The 14,791-nt window shown below is 36.5% G+C and overlaps 1 protein-coding gene across 1 annotated transcript; it reads right to left on the bottom strand.

Moving 5' to 3' along the window:
- Nucleotides 1–12,139: 12,139 nt before the first annotated feature.
- Nucleotides 12,140–12,812, bottom strand: LOC137935853 (agamous-like MADS-box protein AGL29). The gene is made up of 2 exons (XM_068780238.1): nucleotides 12,759–12,812; nucleotides 12,140–12,691 (listed from the first exon to the last, which is right to left on the bottom strand). The coding sequence occupies exons 1-2, from the start codon at nucleotides 12,810–12,812 to the stop codon at nucleotides 12,356–12,358; spliced, it is 390 nt and encodes a 129-aa protein (XP_068636339.1). The 3' UTR covers nucleotides 12,140–12,355.
- Between the last annotated feature and the right edge of the window lie 1,979 nt (nucleotides 12,813–14,791).

Here is a 14,791-nt window from a genome sequence, read left to right as displayed (position 1 = left end):
CCTCCACACTTTAGTTTCCGACGGTTGCACTTGGCAGTTCTTCTGGTGCAGTGCGTTTGGTCCTCTTAAATAGAAGCGGAATGCGAAAGCGCGCGGTGCTTTCCTATCTTAATCTCGAACCCGCCTTGGATCCGATACCCACAGCCCGATCCGGATGTCCGACCCGATTAATAAAATTCCTGCGTTAAGGAATAAAATCCCTGCACGTGCGAGTTTTTTTTTTCTTTTTATATAAAAAAAAGGATATCCTATTCATACCCTCTGCTTTTCCCCAAGACTATGCAATTTTGTCCACCCAAATTGCCTCTAGTGCTGGGACGGGGCGTCCAAGGGGGAAAATAATTTTGCTCCTCAACTTAGGTATCTGGGGGGTTCTATGCGGCATCGACAAGAGTGGTGGCCGACTGATCTGATGATGGCAGGCAGTGGTAGGGGGTGACGATGACGGGAGAGGGTTTGGTGCAGCTGCTTTGGCTGGGGTACGGCGAGGCGAGGGTGAGGCTACGGGAGTCGACGACGACGGGCAGCTGAGAAGGCAATGCGTGGGGGGAAGGATTAGGTGCGGCGGCGGTGGCGAGAGGGAGAAGGGAAAGCGAAAGGGCGAAGGGAAAAGTGAGATGGAGAAGGGAGACGGAGGCCGAGAGGAAAGAAAAAAATTTCGGAGGAAGAAGATACGAGAGAAGAAAGACACCGAGAGATGGAAGACTGGGGAAAAGAGATTGAAACAAAAATTCGACGAGAGTTCGACTCGTCCCGTCCGCTTCATCCATATGATTCACAATATACTGCAGAATCCGGATTCCCTAAACCGTGAAGATGATTTTTGGATTCATCTAAATCATGAACATGTATCGGGCACATGTGCTTTACTAACGATGTCAGGAAATGAACTGAGTAATGTGATTAAAGTTCATCTCTTATGTCAAGTTGACTAAGCCCCCCTCCCTAAGCTAGCGAATACCCAAATTCATTGCCATCACGTTTATGACTTTTTTCAACGAATTTCTAAATTCATTGATGTGATGTCTAAACCTTTTAAAATATTAATTATTTTTTGTCATAAATTTTAGAATTTCATTTGCAAAAGGTGTTTTAAATATTTTATTAATTATGACGATTTAAATTATATTTTGTCATGTTAAGATGAAATAAAAAATAAACAAGTAAAATGAAAAAATAAAAATTAAGTAAAAATAATTTATTATAAAAAATATGTATAACAAAAAATACACAAAAAGCAAAAACCATATACAAGTTGTAAAAAAACTATAAAAAATTCAACTCAAGTCTACATATATGTAAAGAACCCTAAGTTTACATATGTGTAAAGAACCCGTGCATCTCATCCTAAAGAGCCAATTGTATAGACTTCATCTTCTCCATGTACTCAACTCTTAAAGAGTTTCATTGCTCTTTAATTAACTGGTGAGACTCTTTATTTTATCTAAGTACATACATAAGCTGCTCCTGAGTCCAACTCAACTGCTCCTAAGTTTGATTCAAAGTGGTCGAGGCAACTTGGGCACAAGTGGCTGAGTTACACTCATCCCCTTGGTGTACCCAAACCTATCCCCGTATGACCTACACTATGGCATGCTCTTGGATTGGCTGACCAACCTCTTGTACTTGTTGCACCATCCAGTATATGTCTTCCTATTGAAAATAACAAGACCTAGTTACAATAATACATTTTGAGTTGAATAAAACATATAAATGATAAAAATAATTTAGTTTTTATATTTACATAATGTACTTCAAACCCTTTGGTCCACTCGTACTGTGATTGATGGGTAATCCTATATTGCTCAACGTTAGAGTAATTTTTACCCTAAAATTTTAAAAACACAGGTGTAAATTTCTTACATAAATTACAAAATTTTAAAAATACTTCAATTTAAATACATACAATCTCCTCTCGGATGTACATAAAATACTTTTGGTCCTGTGGTATGTTGAACATTTTATTTTCTAACATTTTCAACATTTACACTTTATAATATAGAGTTAAACGTTAGAAAACCAAAAATAATACAAAAACCTTACAGATCCAAATACTTGAAACCTAGGTCTCTCAAATACATTTTGGCACAACCACTATCAGTCCTCTAGGGAAACCCCATTTTCCATCTCTATTCACTCTTCTTCGTGTTTACTATCATTTTATGCAAGAGGGGGCCTCTCCAAGCAGCCTTTTCGGTTGTTAAAAAACTTATTATCAAAAATATCATCAAGAAACTGAAAATATCATGCCTCTCAAGTTCAAAAAATTAAATGCCTTTAAATTGGGGTTGCCACCTACCAGTGGAATGATAATTTCTAGATGGTAAATTTCAATAATGAGTCGGTTTTGATTAGCCCCAAGAAACATGTACTTTGATCAATGGAATTGCAATATCTATGCATATCATGTTGATGGTTATATTTAGATATCTTTGCAACACCGATCAACAAGTATCCTCGTTGAGTTTTCTCCTAAATTCTCTCATTGGTTTTTAATTAGTTGTTGACATTTTCACAAAGTCTCTCAAATATGAAAGTTTTCAACAGCTGAGAATGTTGATCGGTGTTGCAAAGATATCAAGTTTAAAAGGGGGTGTTGGATATTAAACTTGATTGGAATCAAAGAAACAATCGAAGGGTCTATTCTCATTTAAATGGTGCAAATAATGTCATTGGAAAACTATACCTGTCTAGGTTCCAGTGAATCATACTATTCAAGAATTGATGTTTTCTACAAGAAGTTATTGTTAATTTACTACGGGTTGTTCAACAAAACCGAAAATAAGATGCATCCATTGATTAATGTCTTTTGATGTGAAAAGATACATCCATTGATTAATGTCTTTTGATGTGAAAAGATACATCCATTGATTAATGTCTTTTGATGTGAAAAGATGTATCCATTGACTAATGTCTTTTGATGTGAAAAGATGCATCCATTGACTAATGTCTTTTGATGTAAAAAGATGCATCCATTGACTAATGTCTTTAGATGTGATAAGATACATCTATTGATTAGTGACTATTGGAATGATAAGATGTATCTATTGATTAATATTGAATAATATAAATACCCATGTACTCAAGTTTTGTAGATAGAGAAAATAATTATATTAAAGAAATTCCTTCTTCTTTTGTCTCTCCTTTATTTTTTGTTCATATTTTATCTTTATTTGAGTTGTTTGCCAACTATTGTTCATATAAAATCCAGTAGTGGACATAATTTTGCTGAGTCCCTAAAGAAAAATGTACTTGATGAGACTAATTATGTGAACTGGTTACAACGGGTTGACTTGATGCTATGAGGCTATAGGTTTGATAAAATTTATCAAAGTGGATACTCCTCCTCAAAAACCTTCCCGAATAAACTACCCCGATAATCTGAAACAGTATAAGAAAGACCTTAGAAAATTCAAGGAGTGGGATGATGCTAATAAAATTTCTAGGTCACATATTCTTGGGGCTCTAAGTGAGACTCTCTTGATGACTTATTTTCATGTCCCCACTACAAAAGAGATTCTCGACCAGATTGAGGCTAAATATGGTAAAAAGTTGTCTACTCAAATCAATAACTTATGGCAAAAGTTCACTCTTGCCAAATGCGCAGAAAATGCTAATATGAGAAAATATGTAAATGACATGTTTGCTATGGCAGATGAGTTACAATATCATGGTAGACCAATGGATGAAAAAACTAAAGTGGTCACCATTATCAACTCTTTACCCAAATCTCTCAAATATATTCAAGATTTTTATTTTTTGTCCAAGACAAAGTGGACTATATTTGATTTGGTTAATATGATCGACCACCAGTCCGAAAGACTCAATCCAACTATGGAGTTAGATAAACCTTCACCTAGCGCTAACGTAGTTTTGAAGCTGAAGAAAAAGAATTTTTAGAAGAAGGGAAAGAACTTTCGATTTCAAAACTTTAAGGACATAAAGGTCAATCAACAAAGGGTTGAAGTACATGCAAATCAACGTGTTTGCTTCTTCTGTAATAAGCTAGGACATATAAAGAAGTATTGTAGGGCTTTGAAAACCATGCAAGAAGGGCAACAGGAGAACACTAGTGAGTCCATATCTCTTGAAACTTGTACTATTTATATCAAGCCTTTTAGTTGGTGGGCTGATTCTGGTGCAATTGTTCATGTATCGAATGAGTTGTAGGGCTTCAAGGAGCTAAAAAAGATTGAGGACAAAACAAACTTTATTTACATGGGAAATGATGAAAAGACAATTGTTGAAGGTGTAGGAACTTACCGGCTAAAGCTTGTTGATAATAAGTTTTTTTATTTAGAAGATTGTCTTTATGCTCCTTCTATGAGAAGAAGTCTATTATGTGTATCTTGTCTTGAAAAACTTGGATTTACATTTTACTTTGGAAGTGGAAAGTTTCTTATGTTACAAGATGATAAAGTTATTTTGAGTGGTTTTCGAAATTCTGGTCTATATTAATTGTAACTTAGTGGAAATATGGTGTTCAATGTTTTTACTTCTTCGGATATTAAAGAAAATGAATTGTGTTTGTGATATTTACGACTAGGGCATATAAACAAGGATAAAATTACAAGACTTGTGACACAAGGATTATTGAAAAATCTTTCACATAATGATTTTCCTATTTGTGAGTGTTGTATATATGGGAAAATGACAAAGATATCCTTTCCATCCAAAGGCTCAAGAAGTTCTCATGTTTTGAATATTATTCATTCTGATATATGTAGACCTATGAAGGTGAATACTCGTAATAGTCATTCGTATTTTATCATATTTATAGATGATTTCTCAAAATATGGAAGAGTATATTAACTGCATAGAAAAAATGAGGCCTTAGATTATTTCAAAACCTTCAAATTGGAGGTAGAAAATGCCACAGGAAGGAAGATCGAAACATTGCACACCGACAGAGGTGGAGAGTATTGCTCGGAGTTATTCTCTGAATTTTGCCAGTCAAACAGGATTATCCATATGTCTAGCATGCCTTATACACCTGAACAAAATGGTATTGCTGAAAGGAGAAATCGAACCTTACTAGAGATGGTAAGATCTATGATGGCACTTGCAAATTTTCCAATATCCTTTTGGGGCGAAGCACTATTGACAGCTACCTATATCTCAAATAGAGTGCCTTCAAAGTCAGTTGAGAAAACACCTTATGAGGTATGGTCGGGCAAAAACTCCTAGTCTAAACAATTTTAAAGTATGTGGATGTGTTGCTCATGTTTTAAAACTTGATCCTGAGGACAAATTGAAGGTTAAAAACTCAAAGATGTTTATTTGTTAGGTACTCTGAACATTCGAAAGGATATAGGTTATATGATCCCAAGGAGAAGGTGATTATTAAAAGTAGACATGTAAAATTCATTGAGGATAGATTTGATTGTGATGAAGATTTAGGTACGAAGTCTGACTTGGAAGAATATGTTGAAATATCTTCTTCTGAATCTCCTTCTAATATAGAGAATTCCACCCAAACGGATATTCGAAGAGGGACTAGAGAAAGAAAACCTCGTCAACTCCTATCATCTTCAAATTTTTATACCTATGCTGGAGAAACTTATGAAAGAACAAGGATGAATGAAGATGTTACTGATCCTATCACTTACAAAGAAGCACTCTTTCATGTGGATTCCGACAAGTGGAAGTCGGTAATGGAAGAAGAGATGAACTCTATGTATAAAAATAAAGTTTGGAAACTTGTTGTTCCTCCTACATCGGTTAAGCCTATTAAGTGCAAGTGGATTTTTACAAGGAAGAGAAATGTTGAAGGTAAAGTTGAAAGATTCAAAGCTCATCTTGTTGCCAAGGGTTTTACTCAATAATACAGGTGATTATGATAAAACATTCTCTCCTGTTGCAAGAATATAGTCTATTCGAGCTCTCCTGGCATTGGTTGCATATTTTGACTATGAGTTGTTCCAAATGGAAATTTGGATGAGAAAATTTATATGGAACAACCATGTGGATTTGTTAGACCTGGAACTGAAGCAAAGGTGTGTAAGTTGGACAAGTCTATTTACGGTTTGAAACAAACCTCAAGATTATGGAATATCAAGTTCAATGAAGCAATTACAAGATATGGTTTTACTCAGAATCCAAAAGATCACTGTGTTTATATCAAAACAGTGAGAGATCACATTGTTTTACTTACTTTATACGTAAATGATATTTTATTAGTCGAGAATGATATTCAGTTACTCCAAGGTATAAAGACATGGTTGTTTCAGACATTTGATATGAAAGACCTTGGAGAAGCTTCTTATATTCTTCGCATTAAAATTCTACGGGATAGATTTTTGCGAAAATTGAGTTTGTCTCAAGAGAAGTATATCGACACTCTTCTGGATCGGTTTCACATGTCTAACTGTATACAAGGTAAAGTACCTTATGATAGCACTAAAAAGATGAGCCAGGTAAATTGCCCTTCTCCCCTCAAAGATAAGTTGGACGAATCTAAGTATCTATACGTTTCTGCTGTGGGGAGTTTTATGTATGCTCTTATATGTACAAGACCTGATCTTGCTTATGTTGTTGGGATTCTTAGCCGGTTTTAGGCTAATCCAGGTTTCACTCACTGGAAAGGGGTAAAATGGGTAATGCGCTATCTAAAACGAACAAAGTCATATGCTTTGACTTATCAAGCAGACAAGTTGGAATTGGTTGGGTATTCGGACTCAGATTATCAAGGATGTATTGATACCCGAAAGTCTACTTCTGGTTTTATTTTTATGTTTGGTGGAGGTACCATTTCTTGGAAAAACAAGAAGCAAGACTATATCGCGCAATCAACCATGTAGGCAAAATATGTGGCTATGAACTTAGCTACAAGAGAGGTTGTCTATCTTCGCAAATTCTTGCGAAGTCTTCTAGTGGTAGACTGTGTGGAGCGACCTATTCCTCTTTTTTGTGATAATGCATTTGCTATTGTTATCACAAAAGATCCTAAGTGTCACTCCAAGGCTAAACATATCTAAGGGAAATACCACTACATACGAGCATGCTGAGGAAGGGGGAAGTTGTTATTTATAAGATATCTTCTCTAGATAACTTAGCTGATCCACTAACCAAGTGTTTTCCCGTGACCAATTTCACTTTCCATGTGGGGAACATGGGTTTGATTTGTTTATAAATGATGAGACCAAGTGGGAGAACATTGTTTTGTATGCATTGTGGTCTCAATGATTTGTAATACTATGCATGTCATGACATTGTAATTTATATTCCATAGAATGATTTTGAAAGAATGCATATGCTTTTGTGTGATAATATGAGTACTCAGTGTATGCCTTGAGATTTAACTTCCCTATTAGGTATGAACTTGTACATGTATATGTGAGGGTCTCAATAGGCAATGACAGTTGAGTTTTTAAATTGTCCAAGCCAATGAGACTGCATAGGCACAGTTTCCTTTACGACTAATACTCATGCTGGTATAAAGTTTTACCCTGAGCTCCTAAGGTACTGAGTATGCTATGGACGATGAGATGCCTTGATGTCCAATTTTTCTATTAGGTATATACTTGTATGTATATACGGAAGGGTCTCAATAAGAAGGTAGGGTTGGATGTCTAAATTATTCAGGCCTATGGTACTGATTAGGCACAGTTACCTTGGTGGCTAATACTCGAACTGGTACAGAGCGTTACCCTCAGTTCAGGTCCGAGTATGCTATGAATGGAGACCGTTGAACTGGCAAATTTGACAAGTATGGATTTGGCTTATTCCCCAGCCTTGGATATCTAAGATATTTAATGTGTAGGCTCGGGTTAACTACACATGTATATTAAAGTGTTTAAGGTAATGCCTATGGTCATGGTATAGTTTTATGTGTCAAAATTGATTTTTCAAATGTTTTTTTTCGAAAATTGGAATTTGAAATGGATTTGAAACCAAGTGGGAGTTTGTTGGAATTATGGTTTCAAAGATATTATTTATAAAATAAAATTACCATAATTTTAGTGGCATGGGGCCCACTTTTAGATACTTTGTCATTGGATGTTCAGTACAGGGAATAATGGCCAACACTTCCCCCTGTAGAGGTAGATTCATTGGGTGCATTGACGGGACACATCCCTTGGGCATAAGGACATGTATCTCTCTTGAGGGGATGTATCTCTCCTTAGGGGATGCATCCTTATGAATAGTCATTAGTGTCACACCCTTTGGAAATCTATAAATTCTTCCAAGGTCTTACAAGTGATGCTAAGGCTATTTACATACCCAGTCTGGCTGAACGGGAGCAAGTTTATCACTTGTAAACGAATTATCAAAGGTTATCTTGTGCACTTCAAGTTCTATTTATATTCTTCAAGATGAAATATGCACTCTCTTTATTCTTCTTATTTCAATTCTATGATATATGTATGGCTTTCATGATAATGGAATTATGGAGGATTTAATATCCATTTCTATGATATTTATTTTATTATTATTAGACATCAAGTCTAACATATTCTGCATAGAAGGTTTCAAGGGATTGTACATAGGTATCTTGCCCAAGTACTATAATATTGTTCTCAATGGAGTCCATCAACATGCAGCTTTCATAGGAGCCAGTAACTGATTGCAGTGAATTTTTTTTTCTGTATGCTCCTTCCACAGTATTCCATATTCCACCAGAAACCAGAAAGTTGAGATCGAAGAAAGAAAGAGAAAGCTTAGAAAATCGAAGGAGACAAGGTTTGGTCAGTGATGATGAGATATCTGGCCTTCGCATTGGTTTGAAACTTTGGCAGTTGCGGATCTGAAGGGTGTTGAGGATCATTTACCTTCAGATTTATCTGGTGGAATGAAAAATATACTGGAATTGAATGGTTCCGAAACTGAAGCATCCTCTGTTCGGTGTGATAAAGAAGGGCCACTCCCTCTGGCATTATTCTCTCTATTTTCAAGGCGCTCCATGCGTGACACTCTTGCAATTCCAGCATTGACTTCTCTCCTAACTTCAGAACCAGTATTAGCTACTGATGTGCTGTGTGAAAACATCTCTCCTTCCACCCTCTTGTACTCTTTGACATGGACTTTTTGTTCCTCATTGAGACTGCATTAAGGCAGGATTTGAGTGACTCTGAAAATGATTGAAATTCTGAAGGCATTGCGCTGTCATGATGAATTGGTGAAGGCGATGCGGCAGAGTTCCTATAGACACCAAACCTACTAGCCACAACAACACTTGATCTAGAAGCTGAGGCAGGAGCAGGTTCTGATTGAGAAGGAGATAACTGAAGGACTTTGCGAAGGTTCTCCTGCAACAGCAGTAAGAGGAGCAACTGGAGTAGGAGCAGCAATAGCAGGAGCCTGGTCCTTTCTCCCCTCTTTCTGACTATAAAGTGTGGCCCTCTATGTTTCTGGTGTTGTCTGAATTATTAACTTTTGTCTCTTTGGGTTTTCCTCTACAGCATTGATATTATTTGCATATGCTGCATTACTTGGTCATGTTATTGGTCAACACAGTCGACTTTATAGTCAGCTCATGGTCTATTTTGATGTTTTTTTTTTTTTTCTGGCTATGCGCCTCACCATAAATTTTTCAGATTGTTTGCTTATATGTTCTGTCCGTCTCCAATGCCATCTCATACTATGAAGTTTACTCACCTTTATTTGGTAAAGATCAAACTCCTTATTTTTTGTGGAACTCCTTGTGTTTTGTTTGACCTGTTTAGCATTCATCTAAGGTTCGAATTGTCTTGAGAAATTGTCTCATGTTTTGGGGTGTTAAGTATATCAACCATTTTTATTTGAGTTCCTTGAGTTGGTCTTTATATTTTATATATGTGACTTTATTATGCCCTTCATGACATATTTGCTACTCTTGGATATGAATAAATTTACCTATGCTGCCTTGATCAGGTGATTCGGCTGTAGGAGTCATGACTTCCTAAGTACCAAGAAGCTCAATAAGGAAACTAGTCATCTCATTTGAAACCAGGAGAGCCAATCAAACTAAGGACATGGATAGTTAATATCAAATCACCAAATACCTCCTAAAATCATCAACTACATTAAAGAGCTACTTCAATATTTCAGCCCCAGAAAAGAAAATCCAACCAAAGTACAGAATATTCTACTGGAAGTAAAGCAAATATCGTGAATAAAAAAAGTACAAATCCACACAAAATGATGTAGTTTTTGCTTAAAACTACTGGCATCATGACAGAACAACACATAGGTTACCGGAGACCAAAATCATCCAATCACTATGAATAGGCAGCCAACAACAAAGAATAAATTAAAAACACACCAATATCTAACAGCTTAAGTGAACCACCTAACACCCATATTAACATGGATATCGATATCCGTATTTATAATGCAGATTATTGACTCCACCTTCAGTCAAGACACAAGACTGGAAGCATGTACCTTAGAACATTAGTAAGTTAGTGAAATTTGAACGCCAAGTGTGAATAGCCTTTTTTTTTTTCAAATGATGGTGAATTACTGATGCTTTATTGCTTGAGGAAGTAATAAAAACACGAAGAACAGAAAGGAGAGGTTGTCCCAAGCTGTTACAAAGGCAAAGAGCCCCTAACCATCAAACAGTGCCTATTCACACCCTCTTTTGTTAATGATTTAGTCTCCCTGGAACCAAACACTTCAAGAGGGCCTGAGAAGGATAGAAGAATTTGGCTGTCATGGCCCTACCTCCCCATACCAGGATTTCCAAAGAGCTCCTGCCAGAGTTTATTTTTAGCTCTCTTCAATAAATAAATAAATTTTAGCCCACCAAACTTTAATTGGCAAACAGCCAATTATCATTCATGTAACCAAAAAATTCATCACAGCCAACAACCCTTAAAAAATCAAAACTAAATGGCCCTTTCGCATTGAATAGTTGGGTTCCTATATAGATATAGTGAACAAAGATTAAACAGAGTAACAAATTTATCAAACCTTCCAACAAGGGTCATTAAAATAATAATAATAATAATACTCAATTAGACAAACACTAACCGTGCATCCAATTTTGGCCAATGCTGAGCCATTTGCAGATGTTACAGGCCCTAGAGACAAGTAAAATTAAACAGCTTCAGTATTATAACTAAAGAAATGAAAGATAGCACAGCAACAAAATCAAGTAAAAGAGATCCAGACCAAGTGCAACAGAAGTATCTCTGCATTTGGTGAGAGGCCCAGCATCTGGACGTAAAGACTCAAGAAGATAGCGATAGTACAAGCGAAGTGGGAAGAGACACCTATAAGCATCAACCTCCATCTTCCCGGCTAACCCCCCTGCAGCGGAAGGGGTCTCCATCTCCGTTCTCCCTAACACAACAAGACTCTCAAGGAGCATTACCTTCAGCACTAGACAAACACCGGAAGCTTTCTGAGCACTCCCTCCTGAATTATGCTGATTGCTGAAGGCTGCAACATAGTAAACCCAGCTGTTCCATTAATTCAGACAATATCAGATATGTTGGCCGAAATCTCTAAAATCGTTGGTGCTAATCAGTAACAAAGCTAACGAGTAATACTATTGGTTGACTACTTAGAAGACAACTTATACATCGAATAAAAAGACATTGAAGTCTAAATGCCAGGCTATAAACAGAAAGTGGAGCTCACAGAGCTACATCACGTTTATAAAACCTTGTTCCACTCCAACTGGACACCCTTGTCACCTTAAGCAAGTGACCTGGTCGAATTTAACACCACTAATTGGTCGAATGTAACATCATTTCTTGATAAGAAAGACAGAGCAGAGAAGCAACTAAACAAAATCTCGCGTCCGAATCTGTTTCGACTGGACAAGAGGGTTTCCACAGTGTGAACGGAAAGAGAAGTAATTAACCCACGGAAAGGATTCAGGTTTTGAAAGAAGGACAGCCAATCAAATCTCTAAAAAATAAAATCTCTGCCTATCAAATCTTCCAGTATCTCTTTTTTACTTTCCGTTTTTTGATTGAAGATTACTGATCTGGGACGAAGCAAAGGTTAGAAACAGACGATTCCCACCCGCCGACTCTGAGCATAATTTTGACGACGGTGTTGTTTCCGGCAATGCCAATTGACGATTTTGAAGCACGAATTTTTTCAAGAACATGACAATTCACTTTAAAGAATCAGATATTTAGATTGAATGTAAACGTCAGCTTAAATATGCAAATTACTGAGTAAAACTAACCGTACAGATAATCTATCAAAAGAATACAAGCAAGAAGTATCTGATCTGTGATCGGTAAAAATTACAAGTGTGGAATGTCTGTCCGAAAGGAAGCGACCAGGAGCTGCAGTAACAACAATGACGAACTTGCTGCATGTTTAACAGGGAGGAACATCGAACTCCGGAAAATCACCACTCAATAAAGACTCCAACTCCAAGTCATCTAACATGTCATCCTGCGATGCCGATTCATTGCCAAGCGGCAGATGCTTCGCAGACGCTGGCGTTCATCTTCAACTCTTCCACAACACGATTCTCGGCTTTCTCGACCTCGATCTGACGCTGGAGATCGAAAATATTCGTCATAATTACTTCAGATTCTTCATCACAGCAGCGAGTAGTACCGGAGATGCTCCCCGTCGATCCTCCAAGATAGGCGTCAACAACGGCATCAACGGAGGGCTGGCCGAAGGTGAAAATCTTTCCGCCGGGTGAAAACGCGAAGATGGCCACCTGAGCACCGGTCAGAACGGAAAGCTCTGCTACCTTCTTGAACAAACCCTTGCGTCGCTTCAAGAATGTCACCTGCCTGCGATCCTTCTCCTGGATCTCCTTTCTTGAACAAACCCTTGCGTCGCTTCAAGAATGTCACCTGCCTGCTATCCTTCTCCTGGATCTCCTTTATCTCCGTCCTTCTCTTCCCCATCCTTCACTCTTTAGTTTCCCGCGGTCGCACTAGGCAGTTCTTCTGATGCACTGCGTTTGGTCCTCTTAAATAGAAGCGCAATGCGAAAGCGCGCGGAGCTTTCCTATCTTAATCTTGAACCCGCCTCGGATCCGATACCCAGAGCCCGATCCGGATGTCCGACCCGATTAATAAAATTCCTGCGTTAAGGAATATATTGCTTTGAAAAGTATAACTAAGTTTTTAAAAAAAGAGATTCTTCACGTCTCTCTAGAAAATTTAAACGGAAAGTAAATATAAATAAAAAATAGAAAAAAACAATTTAATATATTAAATAAAAAATCAAATCAGAAAACATGGAATAAAAAATTTAAATAATAAAATACTTAACTTAGAAAAATAAAAATTTAGCAAAGAAAATTTTAGAAAAAAAAAACTAATTATTAAAACTAAAAGTCAATAAAAATAATTTTAAACATAAAATTAATTTTAGTCGTGTAAGATTTTGACCTCCACATTTTATTAGTTGGTAAAAAGGTTTCCTAAGTTGGCTAGTCATTTTGGGATAGGCTTTGGACCCAACTTCACAAAATATAACTAACATAAATTAGAAAATTAAATAATAAAAATATATAAAGTAAATAATTTAATCTAGTAATTCCATTTTATAACCATGAGCCTAGAGTTCGACACTTCAAGATCCTGCTTAGTCTCTATGTCTTTGAGGCACACATCCAGCCACTGCAATACAACCACAGTGTTCAGTCCATGGTTCAAGGCAAAAATCTCTAGTCAGAGTAGCAAGAAGTCTCTGCCCATCATCGACCAAACCCATGTGATCACATTAGAATTCTATGAAAGAATGGACACACAAAGACCCAAGTACAAAAAATAAAAAATTAGCAATAAAATGATTGATCGATGAATCATGTGTAATGGCTATTTTTTGGTAAGGATGTGACTTATTGATCCATATCTTCCTTGTGGGTTTTAAGTTGATCAATTAATTTGCATAGTATGATCGATCAATCAAAAATTACTGCTGACAATATATAACAAGTATGATCAATCAATGTACATGGTATGATTGATCATGCTTTATGTCCCTGATTGACAAAGTTCCGTATGATCAACCAGTCACTGAATTTAATCGATCAATCAACATGAAAATGTTTTGCCTGGACAATATTGATTGATCAATCCAAATGGGTTGATCGATCATGTTTTATAACACATATTGGGCATGTTTTGAATGATCGATCACTCAACTTTGATTGATCGGTTATGCTTTATTTTTTTGGCCTATTTTATTTTGGTTCACCAATCATTGGCAAATGTTGATAGATCGTTTCAGTGCTAGTTCACTATATAGATTTTTAAAGTGTGAGATTTTTATCATAATTGATAGTAACATGTATGAAATATATGTATGCATTTGTAAAAACATGTTTGAATACAAAATATGTCCTAAAGCTTCAAATTTGCATTGTACCTCAAGTTTTGGAAGAAATGAACTACTCTCTTACATAGACTGAGTTTTTTTTCTTAACTCAATAATTTTTGAACTATAGGATTCATTTTTTCTTCTTTTTCTTTTGAGGGTGCTTCTTCAAGAGTTCTTTGACATTCCATGGAACTTGAGGTATTTGAAAAGCTTGTGTAAATTCAATGCTTTAGACCTTGAATTTGGTCTCTCTTTAAGAAAATGTATATGAAATATTAAATTTATAATTGTTAGTTCAATTAAGTTTTGTTATCATCAAAATCAAGAAGGGAGTTAATACTCGATCAACAGGGATCAGGGTGGTTACCATCAGATCAAGTATAAGGGTAACTTTGTCTTGGAAAAAAAATCCAGATTGTTCCTCCCCAAGGATTTTCTCTTGCCATCTCTTCTTCCTCCAACTACTTTTGTGTTGTTTCTACACCAAACTTTTTCTATATTTTGTGCTCACTCACTCACTCACAAAACTCTTTCTCTCTCTCTCTCTCTCTCTCTC

This window comes from Aristolochia californica, unplaced genomic scaffold (genome assembly GCF_029961685.1).
Source record: "Aristolochia californica isolate CCGP_79_NKW_82.1479 unplaced genomic scaffold, dmAriCali1.0.hap1 SCAF_7, whole genome shotgun sequence".
NCBI classification, from domain to species: Eukaryota; Viridiplantae; Streptophyta; class Magnoliopsida; order Piperales; family Aristolochiaceae; genus Aristolochia; species Aristolochia californica.
The sequence above is the reverse complement of the archived record's forward strand: the minus strand, read 5'-3'. Positions and strand labels throughout refer to the sequence as shown.

Coding starts and splice junctions, on each gene's coding strand:
- LOC137935853 (XM_068780238.1), bottom strand. CDS start 12,812: ATGGGGAAGAGAAGGACGGAGATAAAGGAGATCCAGGAGAAGGATAGC. Junction 12,692..12,758: donor AGGAGAAGGATAGCAGGCAG/GTGACATTCTTG, acceptor GATCGCAGGCAG/GTGACATTCTTGAAGCGACG.